The 21,556-nt window shown below is 51.1% G+C and overlaps 9 protein-coding genes across 9 annotated transcripts; 4 read left to right on the plus strand and 5 right to left on the minus strand.

The window, feature by feature from the left end:
- Positions 1–337: 337 nt before the first annotated feature.
- On the plus strand, positions 338–904 carry ALT_5290 (uncharacterized protein; the record flags this gene model as incomplete). The annotated part of the gene is made up of 1 exon (XM_033555270.2): positions 338–904. The coding sequence occupies one exon, from the start codon at positions 338–340 to the stop codon at positions 902–904; it is 567 nt and encodes a 188-aa protein (XP_033411161.2).
- Positions 905–1,474: 570 nt separating this feature from the next.
- ALT_5291 (elongation factor G, mitochondrial) lies at positions 1,475–4,985 on the minus strand (the record flags this gene model as incomplete). Its single annotated transcript, XM_033555269.2, has 6 exons — positions 1,475–1,529; positions 1,598–3,627; positions 3,694–3,805; positions 3,906–4,061; positions 4,465–4,804; positions 4,862–4,985. The coding sequence occupies 6 exons, from the start codon at positions 4,983–4,985 to the stop codon at positions 1,475–1,477; spliced, it is 2,817 nt and encodes a 938-aa protein (XP_033411160.2).
- A 1,282-nt stretch (positions 4,986–6,267) lies between these two features.
- On the minus strand, positions 6,268–6,951 carry rcf1 (respiratory supercomplex assembly factor RCF1; the record flags this gene model as incomplete). The annotated part of the gene is made up of 3 exons (XM_033555266.2): positions 6,268–6,701; positions 6,765–6,835; positions 6,911–6,951. 3 exons carry the CDS (start codon positions 6,949–6,951, stop codon positions 6,268–6,270), a joined length of 546 nt encoding a protein of 181 aa, XP_033411157.1.
- Positions 6,952–8,015: 1,064 nt separating this feature from the next.
- On the plus strand, positions 8,016–9,836 carry ALT_5293 (threonine dehydratase, biosynthetic; the record flags this gene model as incomplete). The annotated part of the gene is made up of 3 exons (XM_033555265.2): positions 8,016–8,201; positions 8,265–8,481; positions 8,536–9,836. The coding sequence occupies 3 exons, from the start codon at positions 8,016–8,018 to the stop codon at positions 9,834–9,836; spliced, it is 1,704 nt and encodes a 567-aa protein (XP_033411156.2).
- Positions 9,837–10,226: 390 nt separating this feature from the next.
- On the minus strand, positions 10,227–11,856 carry ALT_5294 (uncharacterized protein; the record flags this gene model as incomplete). The annotated part of the gene is made up of 4 exons (XM_033555264.1): positions 10,227–11,001; positions 11,157–11,362; positions 11,427–11,578; positions 11,715–11,856. 4 exons carry the CDS (start codon positions 11,854–11,856, stop codon positions 10,227–10,229), a joined length of 1,275 nt encoding a protein of 424 aa, XP_033411155.1.
- A 599-nt stretch (positions 11,857–12,455) lies between these two features.
- ALT_5295 (uncharacterized protein) lies at positions 12,456–14,025 on the plus strand (the record flags this gene model as incomplete). Its single annotated transcript, XM_089599891.1, has 3 exons — positions 12,456–13,044; positions 13,099–13,390; positions 13,779–14,025. 3 exons carry the CDS (start codon positions 12,456–12,458, stop codon positions 14,023–14,025), a joined length of 1,128 nt encoding a protein of 375 aa, XP_089455768.1.
- Positions 14,026–14,584: 559 nt separating this feature from the next.
- On the minus strand, positions 14,585–16,239 carry ALT_5296 (ankyrin repeat domain-containing protein; the record flags this gene model as incomplete). The annotated part of the gene is made up of 2 exons (XM_033555262.2): positions 14,585–16,083; positions 16,140–16,239. 2 exons carry the CDS (start codon positions 16,237–16,239, stop codon positions 14,585–14,587), a joined length of 1,599 nt encoding a protein of 532 aa, XP_033411153.1.
- A 653-nt stretch (positions 16,240–16,892) lies between these two features.
- Positions 16,893–19,644, plus strand: ALT_5297 (histidine phosphatase family protein; the record flags this gene model as incomplete). Its single annotated transcript, XM_033555260.2, has 6 exons — positions 16,893–17,156; positions 17,909–17,965; positions 18,037–18,832; positions 18,888–19,005; positions 19,066–19,167; positions 19,230–19,644. The coding sequence occupies 6 exons, from the start codon at positions 16,893–16,895 to the stop codon at positions 19,642–19,644; spliced, it is 1,752 nt and encodes a 583-aa protein (XP_033411151.2).
- A 103-nt stretch (positions 19,645–19,747) lies between these two features.
- Positions 19,748–21,510, minus strand: ALT_5298 (NAD-dependent succinate-semialdehyde dehydrogenase; the record flags this gene model as incomplete). Its single annotated transcript, XM_033555259.1, has 4 exons — positions 19,748–19,865; positions 19,918–21,187; positions 21,243–21,330; positions 21,391–21,510. The coding sequence occupies 4 exons, from the start codon at positions 21,508–21,510 to the stop codon at positions 19,748–19,750; spliced, it is 1,596 nt and encodes a 531-aa protein (XP_033411150.1).
- Between the last annotated feature and the right edge of the window lie 46 nt (positions 21,511–21,556).

A 21,556-nucleotide genomic window follows, 5' to 3' on the forward strand; every position in this document is an offset into this window, starting at 1 on the left:
CTAGAGTTTTTCAATCACAAAATCTTCGCGTCATTTGTCAGTGAATATCACCCCTACTCCTATCCCTTTTTCATTCACTTCTTCCATGGGGCCCCAGTTGTTGGTAGCCTAGGAAGGTAGGTTTAGTTTACCTCTGGGACAGAGTCATAGATACCTAGGAACCGACTTTCTTACTATCGTCATACAGACCCTGCTATCACCTCGCCTACGAGAATCTTCTCGATTTCGTCTCCCAGCTCCTCAGTCTCTTCTTTATCCTATCTCCCTATACTCTACTCTCTACATTCCTACTCTTTGCGTCTTCCAGAGAAACATCGCCTGCTTATTCGCTCGAGTCATGAGTTCACCCTCAAGCATCTCCAGCCCATCGTCGTCCCCAGCGTCGGTTCGAACGCGGAGTCGACCCAGCACCATCTCCATGAACATTCCAATTGAGGAAGAGAGCGCCGCTGTGCTAGAATACCTCGGGTTTGAGCCGTCAACGGCCAGCCAGATCTTCCAGCGCTACGCTAACCGGCCCGATCCTGATCAGTGCCCTGACCATCTTCTGGACTATGCATGGGCACACATTGCAGTCCTGAAAACCGACTCTTACGGTGACCTGGACATCCAAGAAGCGATGGCGCGGGTCGGCCTCACTCCGCAGATCCAGTCGGCCATCGCTGACCCAGCGTTCTCCGATATGCTGTGGACCCGGGATCTGCATTTCTGGGTCAAAGATACGATTGAGACGAACTATGCGACTCTTCGCAGCCGTCAGGAGCTCCTCAAACGCCATGCACAAGGGCTCGTCCCGCCAGGAGAAGGACCAGCGCCTGAGGCACCGGAGCCGAGCGCCATCTCAGCCACAATTAGCGTGCGGACGCAGGACACAACACGCCCACCTGCCGTTTCCGCTCCCTAGCGATATGGTCTTCAGCAGACTGGAAGGAGTTCGTCTGGACCTGCAAGCAGGAGATGGATCCACCTCCAAAGTTTGACTATCTTTGGGACGTGGATCTCATTAAGAGCTATAATTCGAATTGAGGCAGCACGCCGCCCAGCTATCCAGTGGATGTTCTGGAAGCCTGAGACGCTAAATCGCTTGAGAGACGACATGGGTGGAAGAACGCACATTGAAAATGCAAATTATCTTAGAATTCACTTTTCCCAGCTGCTATAACAAGGTATATTGTCAAAAGCCAACAAAGAGAATCCCTCATAAGACCCACAGGGTTTGTCTATATTGCAAAGTAATACATGGCTCCAAATGCTTTGGGCACAAAGGTGAAGAGGACATGAGATGAGAATACACGTGGAGAGAAGCAGATCGCTGTCGTAGTGGTAATAGAATGCCAAGATGCTCGAGGGGTATGTATGAGCTTCATCTTGAGCAGAAGAAGATTCGTAAAAGACTGTCCAGGGATATGAATGAAACGACCAAGGTCTGCAATCAGAATGACTGCGCAACGAGAAGAGACGACAGCCATAACGTTTATTTCTTGTGCCTGTCAGCCTGAGCTTTCAGGTACTTCTGGACGAGTTCCTTCCTGTAAGAAGTTGTCAGTGATTGTTCAAATCGACACGCTGGCAATCAGGGGTGAAAGATTGCACATACTGTAATTGAGGTTGAGCCTTCTCGTAGTGGCTGAACTCCATGGTAAATTCACCCTTGCCCTGGGTGGCAGCACGCAGATGCGTACTGAAGCCGAACATTCCGTTCAAGCTGCAGTCAGCATACACGGTGAACTCATCCACACCAGTCTCGGTATCATTGATCGTGGCATTACGCTTGTTGAGGAGAGAGATAACGTCACCTTGGAACTCACCAGGAGCGGTGACAACGATCTTCATCATGGGCTCAAGGACAGAGGGGTTGCTTTCCATAAAGGCCTTGCGGAAAGCCTGCTGAGTAGCGTTCTTGAATGACATTTCGGATGAATCTGTCATGTGGGTAGCACCATCGTTGATCACCATCCTGGTACCAAGCACCTTGTGACCAATGAGCGGACCCTTTTCGCAAGCAAGGTTGAAACCCTTCTCACAAGCGAAAAGGAACTTCTCGGAGATACTTCCACCAACAATCTGTTCCTCGAATTTGTTGTCCTCAAGTTTGCCGGTGGGCTCCATCCAGCCGACGACGCGGGCATATTCACCGGGACCTCCCGATTGTTTCTTGAGCAAGTGGTCGAACTCGACTCGGTTGCCAATGGTCTCGCGGTACGCGACCTGAGGCGGGCCAGTCACACAGTCGACGCGGTATTCACGACGCATACGTTCGATGTAGATGTCAAGGTGCAGTTCACCCATACCAGAAATCAGAGTCTCCTCACTCTCCGCATTGTAAGACACCCGGAAGGTGGGATCTTCTCTCTGGAAACGAGCCATAGCTTTGGAGAAATTGGCGGAGTCCTTGTTGTTCTTGGGCTTGATAGAAAGCGAGATGACGGGTTCGGGCACGAACATGGAAGTCATGGTGTAACCCAGCTGTCCATCGGTGAAAGTGTCGCCAGAGGCGCAATCTACACCGAACACGGCGCAGATCTCACCGGCTCCGATCTCCGATACCTCCTCCATCTCATTGGAGTGCATGCGAACAATGCGAGGAACCTTGACCTTCTTGTTGTTGCGAGCATTGAAGACGTTGGCACCCTTGCGTAGGGTACCCTGATACACACGGATGTAGGTCAACTGCCCAAAATTGCTTTCTTCCAGCTTGAAAGCAAGACCAACAAAAGGCTGAGAGTTGTAGGGGACAAGCTTTACGGAAGCCTCATCGCGCTTCCGGTCAAGAGCGAGGTTTTCGACTTCGGATGGGTTGGGAAGGTAGTCGATGACACCATCAAGCATAGGCTGCACAGATTTGTTGGCCAGTGCAGAACCCATGAAGACGGGAGTGAACTTCAAGCCAATGGTTGCTCGGCGGATGGCGGCCTTGAGCTGCTGCTCCGTAGGCTCAGTCTCCTCCAGGAAGAGCTCAGCCATCTCGTCGTCGACATCGGCAAGCGTCTCAATGAGCATTCTTCTTCGTTCCTCCACAATTGACTTGACCTTCTCAGGAATCTCATCCTTGATCACGATATTCTCACCGCTCGGTCCTTCGTTGTAAATGGACTTCATACGAATCAGATCGACCACACCCTCGAACTCGTCTTCAGCACCAATTGGCACTTGAACGGCAGCAGCAGGGATCTTGAGCTTGGTGTTAATCTGTTCAACGGCCTTGAAAGGGTTGGCTCCCATACGATCCATTTTGTTGACGAAGGAAATTCGAGGAACGTTGTAGCGGCGCATCTGACGGTCGACCGTGATAGTCTGGGACTGGACACCTGACACAGCACACAGGATCATGACAGCACCATCAAGAACGCGCAGCGCTCTCTCCACTTCGATGGTGAAGTCGATGTGTCCTGGCGTATCGATCAGGTTGATGTGGTATTTCTCTTCTTTTCCATCGTCTCCCTTCTTTACCCAGTCACAGAACGTCGCTGCAGACTGGATAGTGATACCCTTTTCACGCTCGAGATCCATCGAGTCCATCTTGGCACCAACATTGTCACGGCCGCGAACTTCGTGGATGGCCTTGATACGACCAGTGTAGAAGAGGACTCGTTCGGTACAGGTGGTTTTTCCGCTGTCAATGTGTGCCTATAAAGTACTAGTCAGATGCTGTGTCTCCGCGGAAATGCTTGGATTTCCCGGGATATGACTTACAGCGATACCAATGTTCCGGAGCCTGGACAGTCTGATCGCTTCGGCAGGGTCAAGGTTGTCAATGATTGCCTCCTGAGACAGACCGTCGGGATTGGAAGCGGCGGCCTCGAGACTGAGAAGAACGAGATTAGCGATTGAACATACAGCGCACGAGATAAATCTAGCAACCCCAGGGGAGACTCAATGATCACTACAAGATCGGAATTACTCACACAGCGGCAGCAGTAGCAGCGGAGGCATTCCGTCGTTGCAAATTGTGTCTGTTGAAAGCCGACTGATAAGCCGGGCCGGCAATGGGTGAACGGAGAGTGGCCGTCGACGCGCATCGTTGATACAAGAAGTTCTGAGATTGAAGACGCACAGGCGATCTGGTCAAACCAGATAGGGCACGGTGAGGTAACCGTGCAAGAGAAGGACACCGCATGATTGTCAACCACCACCACGGGGAACTGGGGAGTGCTGATGCTGCTGCTACTCTCAGCGTCGCGATCTTTTTTCTGCTCCGAAAAAAAGTTCGGGGAAGCCAGGAACAAGGCACGTGATCATTTCAGTCACGACCAATGAGATCCGGCAAGTTCAGACCATTTGTACAGTGCATGTACTCTGCACGTTTGATATGACTGACAGCCTGGGGACTACTACGGTAATCAATATTATGATTATCTCAGTTTTACATCAATCAAAATGATCCAATCTCAGTTGCTGCGGAAATAGTTCGCCGCCAAAACTGGCCCGAGGTTCACTTCCTTCGCGAATGCATCCAGATCATACCTTATCCTCTGCCAGTTACCAACGGGCTTCCCGTTCTTTGGGGCATGCCTCTCGATGTCGAAGCCGTTTGGCTGCTCGTACAGCAGGAAAACATACCGGTGCGGCGCGCTGCCCGGTGGAGGTGCAGGGCCGATATAGTTCGCAACAAAAGGGGCAGATGTTGTCAAGATGGTCTCCCCCGTGACAGTGGTGTTCGTCGACGGCTTAAAACCCGGATGAATCCAGTGTAGGATGGGTCCTAGGAAGCCGAGCGATGGAAATGGAGCATCGAGGTCCAGACTGATGACAATATAGGTGCCAGATGATACATTGAAGGAAATCTGGGGCTCTTTCTGTGCATCTAGATGCAGAGTTCAAGCATCAGTAATTGAAGTACCGTTTTCTTCGATCTACTAACCACTTCTAGGAAGGTATTGGCCAGGCGTCGTGATGCGTTGCTCGCCGAATGCCAGGCCAAGAAGTTTGGAGCTATCCTTCTCGGCAGCAGACAAGACGGCTTCGACGGATGAAATCGACGGCATTTGGATTGATTAGTCGATGGATACGAACTTGCCTATCTGGACAAAGATGCCAAGTTCATAGTTGAAGCCAAGTAAAGGAGTCAGATAAAAGTGAGGGGTGGTCTGTACAACCTGCCCATGCGGTGGTTCGGTGTTAACGGGCTTAATGGAGGTAACAGAGTTAGGCGTCCCATCAGCTCTATTTAGCATTGCGTTCATGTGACTCTCATAGTGGACAATATCGTTATCATTGATCTGTTTGACTTGTGATAGGGGGTGCAGAATAGATACATGACGCTCTCTCTGTCAAAGCCACTCAAGTCTCAACCAGATAGGTTTATCCAGCTAGGTATGATGTATTGTATGTCACTGTATCATACAAGACAATACGCCTGAAAATTTTACTTCACCGCCTTGTCTTCCGCCGCCAATTGGTTTACCTTCAGCTAAATATGTCATGGATACCTATTTTTGAGTATAGCAGGGTACCGTTCATGAAGCAGATTGGGGCGTCTTAATGGTCAATGTTGTCAACTTCCCATATCTCGACTTAGGCAGCTTATGAAAAGATGCGTTCATCTTTGAGACTGCTTGCCTCTGTCTCCCGCAGCCAGCCTTCGAAACTCAGAAAGCCTGCAGTTAGCTTGGACCATGTATGTAACATCTCCATATCAAGCATCTATGAAATAATCAATATTGATACGACTGTTAGTTCATACAAAGACAGCGAGTCCTGGGTCTATGGCGGGAGATAGTCAGGGCGCTGAACAGTTAGTCTCCCGTACTCGGAAGTCTAGATTTGAATTGCCATGACCTGTTGAGTCTTGCAAGCTGATTGATATCTCGACCTTGAAGAGATTCCTAAATCGTCGACTCGGGATGAGTTGCGCAGCTATGCTCGTTCAGGATTTGAGCGGCATCGCAACGTAACAGACTTGGTGAGTGTCTGCGAAACGGCGCAGAAGCGTACAGCTAATTTGTTGCTTGCTTGTAATAAAGCAACATATACGATATCTCGTCTCGGTATGAGGCATTGCTCCTGAGTTCTAAGCTTGCCGGCTGACCATTTGGCAGACTGGAAAAGCCGAGTTCGAAACTATGAAACGGTATATCGACGAACAAATCGCGAGTTGAATCGATCTCCTCGGAGTTGACCCGTGGTCGCGTCTGCCACGAGGCATTTGGCTCAAAATCGGCTAGTGAAGGAGAGCTTCTCTTACTCTTACAGGACCCTGAAATGTATATATGTACAAGTTATCGCGAGGAACCACATTGTAAATGACGCATTTTCGTAATGTCAAGTTCACTTCTGCTGCATCCATAAATCTCGCACTGCAGCTAGTACCCCAATCGATTTCTCATCAGCAGGCTCAATAGCTGACCGAGCAGCGTCCTGCTCTGGAATCTTTTTCGGCGCCGGCCTCTTGCCCGCCTCCTTAGCAGCAGCCTCAATGGCAGCATGACGCTCCCTCCAATCCTTATCTTCCTTGTCTCGGATTTCCAGCTCACGCAACCACGCATCCCGCTTCTCCTGTGCCTTCCGCTGCTCCACCATCTTCTCGAACTCCCTTCGCTGCTGGCGCTCTGTCTTGAAGTACATGCCTCCGGCAACAACAGCGACGAGTGTGAAGAACTGGGCGTAGATACGAGCACGGAACATCTTGTTCATTTCGACCGAGTCGCCGGCCTTCATCGACCTGTATGCGCGGTAGAGGGCGTAACATGTGGCGGCACATCCTGGACGCAAAAGTACGCATTAGATCGGAGCAACGGGAGGATGCGTATCTCAACTCAACTTACCTAGCGGGATCAAGGGTTCCTCCTTGAGCCGTCTGCGGAATTTCTGGAGAGAGGTCTCCTCCTTGAATTGGCTAGTGGTCATGATTGGTTAGCTATCCTGTTCCTCCGCGTCTCAACAGCTAGCGAGGAAATTGACCGGTACGTACGGGTTATCCTCCATGGAGGAAGGAAGGGGTTCGTTGAGCATTTTGTCTTTGGAGGACGTCTCACGAAGTGAGTTGCTGGATTCGTAAAAAAGTTATCGAGTCGCGCGGATTGATTCGGGGCTGACACGCCACTACTCCAATCCGAGTGAAAATGAAGGACAGCACTGCAATGGGTACAGGTTTTGCAAGAATTGAAATAATAAATGAAGTGAACTGAATGATTCAAGCGGATTATTTTCTCCAACCACTCTCTCTTTAGAAATAGGAAGGCAGATGTCGCCTCAATCTATCGAACTTCCAGAGACAACATGACGTTGCGGAGAATTCGGAGATCCTTGCGGTAAAGTTCCGTACCCGTATCGTACGTTACCATGCCTTTCTTTTATATTGTGCACTGACAGCGATTCGAAGCTATTTACACCAGAGGTACGGCTCGACGCTGGCGTAAAGAGGATTTACGGCAGAAAAATGACGGGGAAGTCCTCAGTCTAGGTAGTTAACTACTGGTATAAAAGCTAGTTCTGCTCTTGTGACTCGAGATTATCTACTTTTACATAGGAACTAGGGATGATACACAGCCTCGCAGAGAACAAGCTGAACCTGAGCTTATATTTGATCCGAGACCGACATCCATTGAAGTCTAAGTCACTTAAACGTCAGGAGTTTATAGTTAGCCAAGCTTTCCGACGATCAGAGCGTGAGTAGTTCGCATCATCTGGGAGGTATGCCACATAGGTACTACTGGTTATCGATTGAATCAGGTCAGACCATCCCAGAAGGATGTCATATTCTTATGCTCAGAATGAGCATCAAGACAAATACGTAACTGATTCAGCTTGAGATATTGAAATTATTCAACAAGATGTCGCAGAAAGTACGTTTACCTGCAGGGAAATTAGGGCTCAAGGTGAGGGCTGATGAGTCAACCAATTCCGCTCCGATCACGGCATTCAAGAAGGGTGGCCCCGCGGGAAGGATTAATGTTTGTCGAAGGCGTGATTGTGCCACTGCCGGCGAATTTTTGATCTCGCCGCTGACTCCTTCGATTGCGTTCTTCTGACCCTAAATCGCAATCAGTGTCTTTGATTTGAGATACAGGTTCATTATGCCCGATCAACCTGCCACGAACGGTACGACAACTCCGGTCACTGCAAAGCTGAGCAACCTCGCTCTGACTGAGTACACCGCCGCTCCCACTCCCCCTTCGGAGAAGGACCAAAACACCGCGCTGGGCTTATCCCGAGACTGGGGTATCCCAAGTGCATTTCTGCTTCCCAATGGCTACCCAGATGTAAGGTCCTAGCCCAAAGGATATGTTCCCGGAATATAGTTAACCACCATCCTGGCGACACAGTACCTCCGCCTTATCCTGACGTCACGGGTCTACGATGTTATTCAGGAGACACCGCTCCATCACGCCATCAATCTTAGCAATCGTCTGGAATGTCGTGTGCTTCTCAAGCGGGAGGACTTGCTCCCTGTATTCAGCTTCAAGCTCCGTGGAGCTTACAACAAGATGGCGCATTTGACCCCCGAGCAGCGGTGGAAGGGTGTTATTGCTTGCTCCGCAGGTCAGAGCCTTTCAATGTGGTGACTCACCCCGAGGAGAGCTGACAGGTATACAGGTAACCACGCACAAGGCGTTGCATTCTCCGCTCGCAAGCTCAAGATCCCCGCGACCATCGTCATGCCCTCAGGCACCCCTGCCATCAAGCATCTGAATGTCGCCCGTCTCGGCGGCAGTGTCATCCTTCACGGAAACGACTTCGACGCTGCCAAGGAGGAAGCTCATCGACTGGAGAAGCAGCACGGTCTGACCAGCATTCCTCCCTTTGATGATCCGTACGTGATTGCGGGACAGGGTACCATTGGAATGGAAATTCTGCGTCAAGCAAACTTGGAGAAACTCGAGGCCGTTTTCTGCGCTGTCGGCGGAGGGGGGCTAGTTGCCGGTCTCGGGGTTTATCTGAAGCGCATCGCGCCACATGTAAAGGTTATCGGAGTCGAGGCCTACGATGCCAATGCCATGGCCCGGTCGTTGGGTGAGGGATCTCGAGTTTTCCTTAGGGAGGTTGGACTGTTTGCGGACGGTGCGGCTGTGAAGACTGTTGGCGAGGAAACATATCGTCTCGCCCGTGAGGTGGTTGACGATGTCATTTTGGTTTCGACCGACGAGACCTGTGCCGCCATCAAGGATGCCTTTGAAGATACCAGATCTATCATCGAGCCCGCCGGTGCCCTGGCACTCGCAGGACTCAAGAAGTACATCTCCCAGAACCCTAGCCCCGACATCAACCGGGAGCTGGTCGCCATCACATCTGGTGCAAACATGGATTTCGACCGCTTGCGTTTTGTTGCTGAGCGTGCTGCTTTGGGAGAGCGGAAGGAAGCGCTGCTAAGCGTCAACATCCCGGAGAAGCCTGGTGCTTTCGCAAATCTCGTCGAGGTGATCCTTCCTCAAGCCGTAACCGCCTTCAGTTACCGTTATGCTCGAGCCGAGTCCGCCGATGTCCTCATGGGTATCTCCTTGTCTGCGCTGACAGGTCGCGAAGACTTGGCGAAGATTATGGATCAGCTCGAAAAGGCCGGCATGCCGGCGAAGGATTTGAGCGACGACGAGCTTGCCAAGCGACACGTGCGTTTCCTTGTTGGAGGACGCTGCGACGTCAAGGATGAACGTCTTTTCATGTTCGAGTTTCCAGAGCGTCCAGGAGCTTTGGCCAAGTTCCTCACCACGCTCCGGCCCAACCAGAACATCTCCCTGTTCCACTACCGCAACTATGGTGGCGATGTCGGAAAGGTACTGGCAGGCATTCAGTGCCCGAATGACGAGAAGAAGGATCTGGAGGCCTTCCTCAACGACCTCGGGTATCCGTTCAGCGAGCAAACCGACTCTCCCACTTACCAGACATTCCTCCGTTGTTAAAAATGAGTACCACATTCTCCGTTATTTTGCGTTTCTGCTAGAGGGAATACTTGACTGGGTCAGGTTGTTGATTTTCTCTTGGGATGAAAAGAATACTTTATTTTCGTCGGCGTTCGGATCGAAGCATCAGATAGATTAGAGGCTGAAGCCTGCTTTTAATGAACTGGCTTGCATATAGCAATGGATTTCAATTCTCATCTGCTTGAGATTACGAGGCGAGTGAATATCTTAGCAGCACGGATAGGCTGTGCCATCAGTTTCACAATGATCAGTTGCGACAGATCATCGTCAGCTTGAAAATCCAGTCGCTTTCAGGCTGTCTATTGGATGCCACTCCCTTCTGTCCTGATGTGTATACAAGTCACCAACGGCCCCAGCGCCCCATCCATTCTATGTCGTACCACTTCTGGGTCCAGTAATTCCAATTTCTGGGAGTTTTCCGAGGTTGATCTCCACGTTTATAATCGAGAAAGCAATCTTTCTTTCTTTACCCCACAATGCCGGATAGGCCCATTCTCCGCGAGCGGTCGCCCTTGAAGCATCAAAGTCGAGGTATCCGGTGTGTTCGTTACCCTCGTCTACCTCGATTTCTGCGAGGACCACTCGGCCGCCCCACTGGAGGTACACACGATTCGGGTTGGGGATCTCACCCACCCAACGTCTGATTGCTTGTCCTCCTGATAATTCGCTTCCTTTGCGCTTATTGGAGTTCGACTCATAGCTGTCGGATCTGTCTTCGTCTTCCTTTTCATAATAGGTCAACTCGGGAGGCTGTTCTTCACGGAGACGGTGCAGTGCATCATCGGACAATGCTAGCAGCATGGTCCCTTCAACGAGATCCAGATTGAACGCGGCCACTACTCCATTTGCGCTGGCTGGTTTCTGGATCTCGAGCGTCAGCTCGTCATGATAATTACCCAGGTGTTCATCTATCGCTTCGCAAAGAATGGTATACGATCCCACGATATCGTCCAGCGCCAGCGGACCGGCGGGAGGGTGATAGTTTCTCATATAATCCCGATGGGGCTGTAACGCTTCGTGCCAGCATTTTTGCCTTTGTGCGCGCTTTTCGGCTTCTTCTTCAGCCTTTTTTCGCTCCCTTTCATCTTCGTGTCCTTTCTTGATGGCTATGACTTTGGCGATGTCCCAGCCAAGGATCGTGTATCTGCTCCATGCATCCTTAACCCGTATAAGGTGCAGCCCTGGTATTGACTCTACAAGACTCATGAGGCGTGGCAGATGCTCAAAGAATGGGTAGAGCTCGATTGGGTGGTGGTCTTCTTCGGATCAGGCTTGCCATTCAAGCCGTCAAGGAAATACTTTGCCATGAAACGGTCAAGGTCGAAATTAGCCTCGGATGTGGGGATGTGAAACCGAGCTCCAGGTGCAGAGCGAGCCGCAAAGGCAGCGTCGAGTCCATGCTCGAAGCTGTCTTCCCATCCAACTAGAGTCAGTCGCCTGATGATATGCGCAACCAGACCGGGTACTGCCTGCACGGCCTTTCGAGAAATCCGATCCATCAACGTCTTCAAGGATCAACGCCTCTCGTTGCATCTCTTTTCTGGGGCCCCGTTCGGTCCGAGGAAATACTTGGCAATGAAAAAATCGAGGATCAAAGCGAGCCTCGAGAGAAGGAGTCCCCAGCGTTGCAAATTTCGCCGCGTATTCACGGCTGATGCGTTCCTCACGAGCTCTTTCCAGGTTGCGGTATTGCTCAGCCAGGGACCTTTCGATAGCAATCACTGCTAGTGTCAGTGTCGGATTTAAGCACTTGGCAGGTCAGTCCTGCCTCCTAATATTCAAATACGCTTTTCTCACCTGTCTGTTCTTCACTGCAGTCTCTAGAGCACTCTTTAATTCAGCTGCACTAGCGTTTACCTGAAAAGGGATTCCGTAGAGATGTAACTGCGCTGTGGGCTCGGGTAAAACCTCCTGCTTTGATGCCATCTTTGCCGTAGGTGAAGACGCCTGACTCTAGTGGCTCTGGTGATGGTGGAGGATCGTAGTATTGGTAATACATCTTTAGACGTGGTTGAAGCAGTTCATTGAATTGAATATTTTGACAGGTAGGTTTCAGTTGTTTACTATCTCGGGTTACCTCCGCGACTGAGGAACAGGGAACCCTAGAAGCCTGCCCTAATGGCTGGAACAGGAACAACATAGGATGGATCAATTCATGAGGAAATCAATAACTGACCAGATTTTCTGCAAGTCCTGCGAGAGTATTGGAGAATAGGGTAATTCTGCCTAGTCTTGATTAATGTAGCCTACACTCATAAACAGCACATGCTGGCTGGTGATATATATTTAGTTGGACCGCATCACCGTGATAATCTTGCCCATTTGACCATGCCTGTTGACACTTTCAGCAAAGCTTATACCGCTGGTAAGTAGCTTCGATATAAGCTAATGTCTCATGTTAGCAGTTGGAAAATCATTAAAACCAACATTGAAAGTAGATTATCGTCATTTGTCCAGTCTGCCTTGGTGCACTGCCCCGTCGGCGTCAATGTAGCAGAAGTACTATAAGAGGGCGCCAATTGCCCTGACTTGGGTTTTAGACATGACTACTCTCAATAATCTAGCAACTGAATTGTATATGGATAGTTTCTCCTAACAATGCGGCCGTCAACAGTGACGAGTCTCCCTTTCCTGATATTTTCCTCCCTCTCGATCTCTCCCAGAACAGCCAACCTGAATGGCAAGAACCCTTCTCTCGAAAGCCATGCACTATCGCACTGCATAGCAGCAGATAACAGCTCTTCGGCGTCTGGGACGACATTCTTCATTTCGCCCTTGGTCAACAATGGCTCTACCCAACTTTCCTGGACGCTGGGCATCCACATCCAGAACAGCTCGGACGACACAGGACGGAACAAACTCATCCAGATCGAGAGGGATTTCTATTTTGGCCTTGGCTCAGATCCTGGCTCTATTCAAAATGCGTCCTTTCGCGCCTGCAGTATCTTCTACCATGGTGCCTCCGAGCCTCTCTACTCTGACGCCAACCCGGACGGTCGACGTACTCAGGAACTTTCCGACGATTGCGTTCGAGATCTGACGGCCCTAGTGAACAATACTGCGCAAGAACTGATGCCCCAGAATGATGGTGATCTATCGAATGTGTGTAAGAAGTTAGTAGAGACAACAACCGGCAATCGGCCAACCTCGTGCCACAACTATAACCTAGGGGAGTTGCACTTCCAAGGTAAGAATTGAATCGACCACCTCGTCACATCGCATGGTCTAATCGGTTTTATAGCCTTTACCAATCGGAATACGTCCAGCACAAGCAGCAGTGGAAACTGCCATTCGTCGTCCGGCGGCGACTATAACCTCACTCTCGTGGACTCGAACAGTTTCGCCAACGCCAATGGATCGACTAATCTGAAGAATATGGTTCTGGGTGCCACGCCGATCATCACGGTCTTCTATCCAGAGTCGAACTTGTCTCGGCCTGATATCCAATACATGGCTCTGAAGCCAGAGGACACCAGTAACTTGATCGGCCAGGTCAGCGGCTCGTTGGCCTCGGGTTTTACTGCACCCTCCATGTTTGCCTTGAGGATTGTGGTTATTGTCTCTGCTTTTCTTTCGGGGTTATTTGATTGTATATCTTGTTCATAGTACTTGAATACATGTCATATGTTTGTAATCTGCGTGCCCATTTAGATCTCCTAGGCTGTATTGGACAATCAACCCTTTAAATTCTCTGAAGAGGTCGTAATAGTGACAGCCTGTTCCTCCATCGACCCGGTCCCTGTTCCTGTTCCCAAGCCGCAACCCAAGTCCCCTGGACAGCAGCCTTGCAAGAGAACTGGCACCTGCGACCAAGGCTATACTATCTCCAATGTCAATTACGCCGAGAAGGGTCGAGTCCTCATCAACAATCTCCGCGAGAACAACCAGCATCCAAGACCGATGACCATAACTTTGCCGAAGCGGAGAAGAAGTACTCGGTGAAGGCCACCAAGAAGACATCGCCTATTCTCGGCAGCAAGATCCTCCTTTGGATGGGGAGCCGTTCGAGGCCCTCGCTGCCTCGAGTAGTGGCAAGTCCAAGTACTATATGCTGGCCGATCATAACGGTCCGTCGGAGCTGAACAAGCTGGTACCTCAGAAGGCAGAATTCTCACTGGAAGACGACGGCGGTTTGCCCGCTATTGCTTGGAATCTTGGACGTGATTGAGTCTTGGATTATAAGTGGAGAAGCAAGTGACGGCGCCACTGCTGTTTGTCTTCCACGTCTGGTTTCTTTGTTCCTATATACTCTGATGCGTAGAAGTACCGAGACTGTAGGTATTCTGTGATAAGAGACGAGAGGGAAGAGAGGGAAGAGGGCACTTGTATGTGTTTGATTTTCGAGGGGTTGTTATGTCCGCTACTCTTTCTGAGAAGATCAATTTCAGGTGCGTCATTGCGATGGATCCAACTGTGTGCGAATAACTTGGAAAATCTGTAAAGATAAAGCAAAATAATCGGGAGAAAGTTGGGTTAGAATCTGGGAGATACGCCATACTACATTTGTAAGGCTTCATCTAGCAGCGAGAAGCCTGAAGGTAGTATTGTACATTAAAGAAACAAGCGGTGGCCACTGCTTTTGCTGGACATATCAAGCCGGAAGCAGCTCCTACAGCATCAGACAGAATATGCTACAGAATCGGGTATACTGCCCCAAACGAAGCTTTCTCACATTGCATATTTACTATCCGGTTACGAGCCAGACCACTTCCATACAGCAGCAGCACTCAAATGACCTTGGGAGAAAAACTTCGATGGCAGGGAGGAGGAGGAGGAGGATCGCATGGAAAGTCCCCTCGCTTGAAGCGATTTCCAATAATGCTTTGCAAGGGATCAACCTCATGTGCTCCAAGCTTTGTCAAGGCCTCCACAAGTGTATCTTGGCGCCAGCACATGGCCATCACAATGGGAGGCGGATATCCCCTTTGGATGTAAATGGCGTCGTCGTTCAGGGGCGCGCCGTGGTCAAATAATGCCTTGAGATATTCAAAATTGCCCTGCCGGCATGCCAGAACAACGAGGTCTGCCAGTACGGGGCTGTCGTCCTCGTCGGGATCTAGCAGGTGACTCACACGGAGATGCCCGTCATCAAGGATAGTTCTCGTGAGCTTCGCTGCGTTTGGGTGGCAACTCAGGATAAACATCACACCAGTCCAGTCACGGATACTCAGCCGAAGGCCAGCGTCGATGAGGACCTCCATCGCGTCGTAGTGGCCGCCCCATGCTACTGCGCGCATTGCCTGGGGACCAGGAGGAACATCGATTGATCTGTCGGCGTGCTCACCGATGCTTGCCCCCCTGGCCAAGAGGAGACGCATTACTCCCACCTGGCCTTTCCAGCCGGCATACGCCAGAGGCCGTGGTTCATGAAGGTTCCTAGCGTCGTTGAGCGTCTCATTGACGTCGGCTCCGTTGTCAAGGAGGAGATGGACGAAGTCAACGCGGCCCGACCTGCAAGCCTCCCGAAGACCCTCCGTCAAAAGATAGCGCGATTCAGATAGCGGTGCGGTGTAATGGTCCAGTAGCGTCGCCAGAGCTTCTGCCCGATCCACGCTCATCGCAATGACAATTGCGCGCTGATAGGCCACGCCAGAGGTCCTGAGACCGAACTCGGGCTGCAGGAGGAGTTGGAGTATCTTCGCACTCCAGTTTTCAACGGCCGGTACCACCGGGGAGTCCCAGCTTTTCTCATCTGAGTCCTCTGGGTGCATTCTGGCGCCACGCCGCAGAAGCATGTCCACGATCTTCGAATCGAGGGACTTAACCGCTGCCTCGATAAGTCGATCCTCGAACAGCCCCGACTTGGCATCCTCGCGGATGCGGCGCGTATCCTGCGATAGTTGATCCACAAGTTCAAGGTCCCCGTTATACGTTGCTGCAAACAACAGTTCATAAGACTGGTCAAAATCAATGGAGCCACTCTCGGCCGCTAAAACGACGCGGCGAACATCGTGCTTTATGTGTGATATAAGTCGCTTCATGAATTGATGACGCAGCTTGTTTCTCTCGCTACCCTTGGTTGAGTCCCGCGCAAGACGATCCACCCAGTGGTTCATCAGGGATATGATATCAGTACCTGAGGAGTCATCGTCATCCCGTCCCTGATGAAGAAAGTAGGGCACCATAAATCTTTCCTGTACGCTCCAATATCGCACCCAGAATAGCCTATCTTCCCCCAGGATTCTGTTCCTGGCGTATGCAAGCATGATTTCATGGTCGAACAGCCCTAGAGGTTCAGCATTCCAGCCACGTAACAATCATTAGGGGGCGATGCAAACTCACGATTTACCAGACGAAGTTGGATTGATCGGTGTCTCTGTTGGATAACAACAAAATCGAGAATTCCTTGTAAGATTTCCAAGGGGAGGTCAAGCAACGACATATTGACGTTGGGTATGCAACACAGGGAGCAAAATATGCCATGAGGACACTGAAGACTAGCGATATATACTCTGGCGGTAGAGTGAGGGCATTTGCTCTCCATCATTGAGATGCAGGTCCACAGCCACCAACTCGATGAGCTCCGCCTCGTCGTATTCTCGGCTGTATGAATGGTGTAGGCTCCCGCAACCCTCCAGTTTCCTTTCTCTCCTCAATGTCCCCTTTCACCAACGCACGGAGCATCGTCAATAAGCCGCGCTTCGATTCTGGTCAAGAACCGACCCGTGCTTGTGTCGCTCCAGGTATGGGTTGAAGCAGAACTGATGTCCTGACTTCATGTAGTACATTTCACCACGATCGAGGGTGCCTCGTAGTGATACCTGATACAAACCATAGTAGTAACCCAGAAACGAAGTACATCGTCCATGGAACCTTGACTGCATGCAGTATCTACCTAAAGTATTTACCTATGGATTGGTGGATGGTGATGGACCCGGATCTCGGCGATACAGAAACTCCGGTGAACATTTGCTCCGCGGATTTGATGACCTTGGGAGCATGAAGCCGACCATCTGATCCTTTGCACCTCTGGACGGCCGATCAAGAACGAATTGTCCCGGTAAAGGCTACCAGTCCTTTCCGCCATTCTTCACCATGCTGTCCATTCGGTCCATCTTGGGTTCTTCGACCCGGGCCCTCCGCCAACTTCTCCCGAGTCAGCCATTCTCTCACCAGTTCCTCTCGCGGTCACTATCGCAACTGTCAAGAGCGTCGGTCGGCAACAGCCTTCGGAGCCTGCGTTCTGCGAAGCAGCAAGATAACAATGTCGGTGTTGTGGGGTCCACTGTGCGACAACTCGAGCAGGTTCGGGGCATGAAGACGAGATCGTCCGTTAAGCGGTTATGCGATGGTTGCAAGGTATGAAATATGCGTGGCTGCATGGTCCACATCATACTAACGGCTGGTTGTCAATAGCCTGTTCGGAGGAAGAATCGAGTTTACATTATCTGGTCAGTATCGGCGGTTCCCTTTGCATTCGATAGGCCTAAGTCTGATCAAATACAAATACAGTTCGAAGAATCCTAAGCACAAGCAACGTCAAGGAAAATAATTGCGTGCAACATAGAGCAGAGGAAATGAGGAAACGATCTTCATCGACTATTTGAACCATGAAGGAAGCCTTATCGACTGTATCACGGTACAGTGCTTGGTTGGATTCGGCACAGACATGCTTCATTGAACATATGGTTTCGTTGTGATACTCGGGATATGCATGGTCAACTTTATTATCGGTTACTGGTTCCGGCGCTCGTGTTATTTTGTACATTAGACAACTGCCTCACTATGCACTTCTTTTCAGAAGACCATTCTCCTCTACGTCTTTGGTTCTTGGATCCACGCACTCGTTCAACTAACCACTTCTCAAAACCCACCTTATCCAAATTTCTGCAGCTCGCGCTCAAGTGACCTCCACTGATCTCGTAAGAATAGCGGTCGAATTCCGATATCGTGTCGCTTCAGTTGTCACGAGATTTACTGCTGCAACCAAATCGCGCTGTCATTCTATCACAGGTTACAGCCATTGTGGATGAACGAGCAATAGCATGCGCATAAGTATAAATCAGTGGCTTCCTCGACAGCAAACACTCCTTTCAATACTGCAAGATTAGGCCCGGGACTTTGTCCCTCCTGTGGCTCAGGAATGCGGGATGAACCCCTGCCCTCTGGTATGTTTGTTCTAGGACTCGCGAACTTCTCACCCGTGTCCAAGACCATGTACACTGTGTGAACTATCTAGCAGCCGCTGGATATGAAGCGAGTTTGGACAACCTCCAACACCATGGTTCGCCATTATGCGCAACTCCTGGTCTTAATCCCAGCGACCACCGCAACACTGCTATTCTCGCAGCAAACCCTTGATGGAAACAACATCCTCAAACACAATGGCGCAATGGGACCATACGTGGACCGCAGCAACTACGGGATCAATCGCGACCCTCCGGCAGGCTGTTCAGTTGACCAGGTGATCATCATCAAACGCCATGGGGAGCGATACCCTCTCGCAAGCGAAGGGCCAAAGATAGAAAAGGCGTTGCAAAAGGTCAAGAACGCCGTGTTCGACGAGCCACACGCCGATGGTGATCTGAACTTTGTCAAGAACTGGACCTACTTTGTCCCTTCAAGTTGCTACTATGACAAGGAAACCACCATTGGACCGTACAACGGTATTCAGGACGCCTATAAGCACGGCATGGATGCACGCAACCGATACGGCCACCTCTGGGACGAAGAGACGATTGTGCCTCTGTTCGCCAGCGACGCCGGCCGCATCGTGGACACGGCTCGAATGTTCGGGGAAGGGTTCTTCGGTGATGACGAGTATAAGACGAAAGCGGCTATCAATATCATCTCCGAATCGGCTCGTCAGGGCGCGAATGCCCTATCGCGTACGTGTCATGCTCGCGACCAGCATGCGCAGCGCATATGCGATGCATGGCCGCAGTCGTTGCCCCAGCTTGAGGGTGCGGCGCAGCGGCTCAACGCCCAGTATCCCGGTCTGGACTTGACGTCCACGGATATATTCTGGTTGATGAGTAGGTCGCGCCTTTGGCATCTACTCGCTTGTTTGCCGTTTACTAACCTCAGAAGCAATGTCATCCTATGAACCCAGCGTCCGTGGACATTCGGATTGGACAGGAGTGTTCACCATGGATGAATGGGTCAGCTTTGCGTACATCTGGGATCTACACTTTTACTATTGCGCCGGGTAAGCCGATCTCACTTTCATCTAGTACAGAATCAGCATTGACCGTTCCGTTGCTCCTAGACCTGGAAATAACAAGATGCGTCCAGTTGGCTCCGTGTACGTCAACGCCAGTCTCGCTCTTCTCGAGCAGGGACCTTCGTCCGGCACCCTCTTCTTTAACTTGTAGGTGGACCTCCCTACCATCTGCCCTCTCAGTCGTACGTATCTGATAACCACACTTGTAGTGCACATGATACCGATATCACCCCCATCATCGACTCACTGGGTATCCTAAACCCACCCGAAGATCTCCCAACTGACCGTGTCGCCTTCGGCCATTCATGGTCGAGTAGTGAGCTGGTGCCAATGGGCGGCCATCTCACCATGGAGCGACTGAGTTGCAACGCCACGGCCATCTCGCCTGCGGGAATATATGTCCGATTAGTCTTGAACGAAGCAGTGGTGCCGTTCCGTGCCTGCCAGTCTGGACCAGGCTATTCCTGTCTCTTGGAGGAGTATGCCTCGATCCTGAGGCAAGATTTACCGGATTATGTCTCGGAGTGCGAGATCCCAGAGTCGGATCCTCAGCATTTGGACTTCTGGTGGGATTATAGTACGACAACTAAGGATGATTACCGTGATGAGACGAAGTGTGATTAGGACGTGTTTAACGGCCCATGTTGCTATATTGTCATTACTGTGGCTTGAAAATTACAGATTCGAATTCAAATTTTGCCCAAGTACCCCGTATGATACAGCCGCTCTACGACTGCAATGGCTCACCCATACCACCAAAGGTCACGCTCTTAATCGTAAGGAACTCGTCGATTCCGTACTTGCTGCCCTCACGGCCGAAACCACTCTGCTTAACACCACCGAACCTAGCGAAAGTTAGCACAATGCACTAGCAGTCTGTCTGACTGGGACACTTACGGAGAGGCCACATCGCTAATAAGACCTGTGTTGACTCCCACCATACCGACCTCCAGCGCCTCCGCAACCCGGAAAATACGCTTGACGTTACCACTGAAGAAGTAACCTGCAAGGCCGACCTCGGCACGATTGGCCAACTCGACAACCTCTTTCTCGGTCTCAAAGGGGAAAATTCCAGCCACAGGGCCGAACGTCTCCTCCGAGGCCATCAACATATCTTTGCTCATCTCAGCGAGGACAGTCAGCTCGTAGAAGGTGGGGCCCAGCTCGGGGACTCTTTGGCCTCCGGCGACAAGCTTGGCTCCCTTGGCTTGAGCGTCCTTGACGTGCTGGTCGACTTTCTCGGTGGCACGCTCGTGGATAAGCGGGCCGTGAGTGACTCCATCCTCGAAGCCGGCACCGAGCTTGAAATCCTTGACCTTTGCGGCGAAGCGCTGGACGAATTCATCGTAGACGCCTCTCTGGACGTAAATTCGGTTAGCACAGACGCAGGTCTGGCCTGAGCTGCGGAACTTGGAGGCAACGGCTCCGGAGACTGCGGCGTCGAGGTCGTCGACATCATCGAACACAATGAATGGCGCGTTTCCGCCCAGCTCCCAAGACACCTTCTTGATAGTAGACGAAGCCTGCTTCATAAGCAGTCTACCGACATTGGTCGAACCGGTGAACGAGACCTTGCGAACTTCAGGATGGGTGGTGATCACCTCTCCCACCTCCGGAGTATTCTTGAGCGACGTCACGATGTTGACCACTCCCTTGGGAATACCGGCGCGATGAGCCAGCTCCGCAAGGGCGTTCGCTGTGAAGGGTGTTTCACCAGGAGTCTTGCACACAACCGTGCAACCAGCGGCCAGAGCAGGTCCGATCTTTCTTGTGATCATAGCCGCGGGGAAATTCCACGGAGTGATCAAGCCGCAGACGCCAACGGGCTGCTTCAACGTCATGACTCGGTTACCGGGAACTGATGCGGGGATCGTGTCGCCATAAATCCGGGGTGCTTCCTCGCTGAACCATTCGAAGAAGCTGGCTGCGTAGTTCACCTCGCCCTTGGCGTCAGCTAGGGGCTTCCCGTTCTCCCATGTGATTAATGTTGCTAGGTCTTCTGCATTATCCATCATCAATTGGTACCATCGTCGCAACATGCGGGCACGCTCGCGCGCTAGGGTTGCGCGGAACTTGGGAAAGGCAGCTGAGGCTGCCTCGATGGCCTTTTCTGTGTCGAGGGCGTCGAATTCGGGGCATGTGCCGATAAGTTTCCCAGAGGCGGGATCTAAGGGGAATATGGGATAAGTTTCGTTCTAACACCAGGAGAGCACCAGCCTTACCATGAACCTCGAATGTCTTTCCTGACTCCGCGTCTACCCATTGTCCGTTGACATAGGCCTTCTCAATGAAGAGAGACTGGTCTTTCAGCTAAAAGTAGCAGTTGTAAGCTCATTTCCATAAGATGCCAGCCTTCAAGAGTGGCCTTACCGGAGGTACAGCATGGCTTTTTGAGTATAATCTTTTGGCATGAAGCGTAGGTACGGCAAAGGGATACCGAGCTCGCGATCTCAACAACTGCCGCGAAACCGGACGGATAATCCTCTCCATGGTGGTTGTATGATGAGCCCTCAAAGGGATTAACTGGCCTTCAGTG

Source organism: Aspergillus lentulus (assembly GCF_001445615.1).
Source record: "Aspergillus lentulus DNA, contig: Alt09, strain: IFM 54703, whole genome shotgun sequence".
NCBI classification, from domain to species: domain Eukaryota; kingdom Fungi; phylum Ascomycota; class Eurotiomycetes; order Eurotiales; family Aspergillaceae; genus Aspergillus; species Aspergillus lentulus.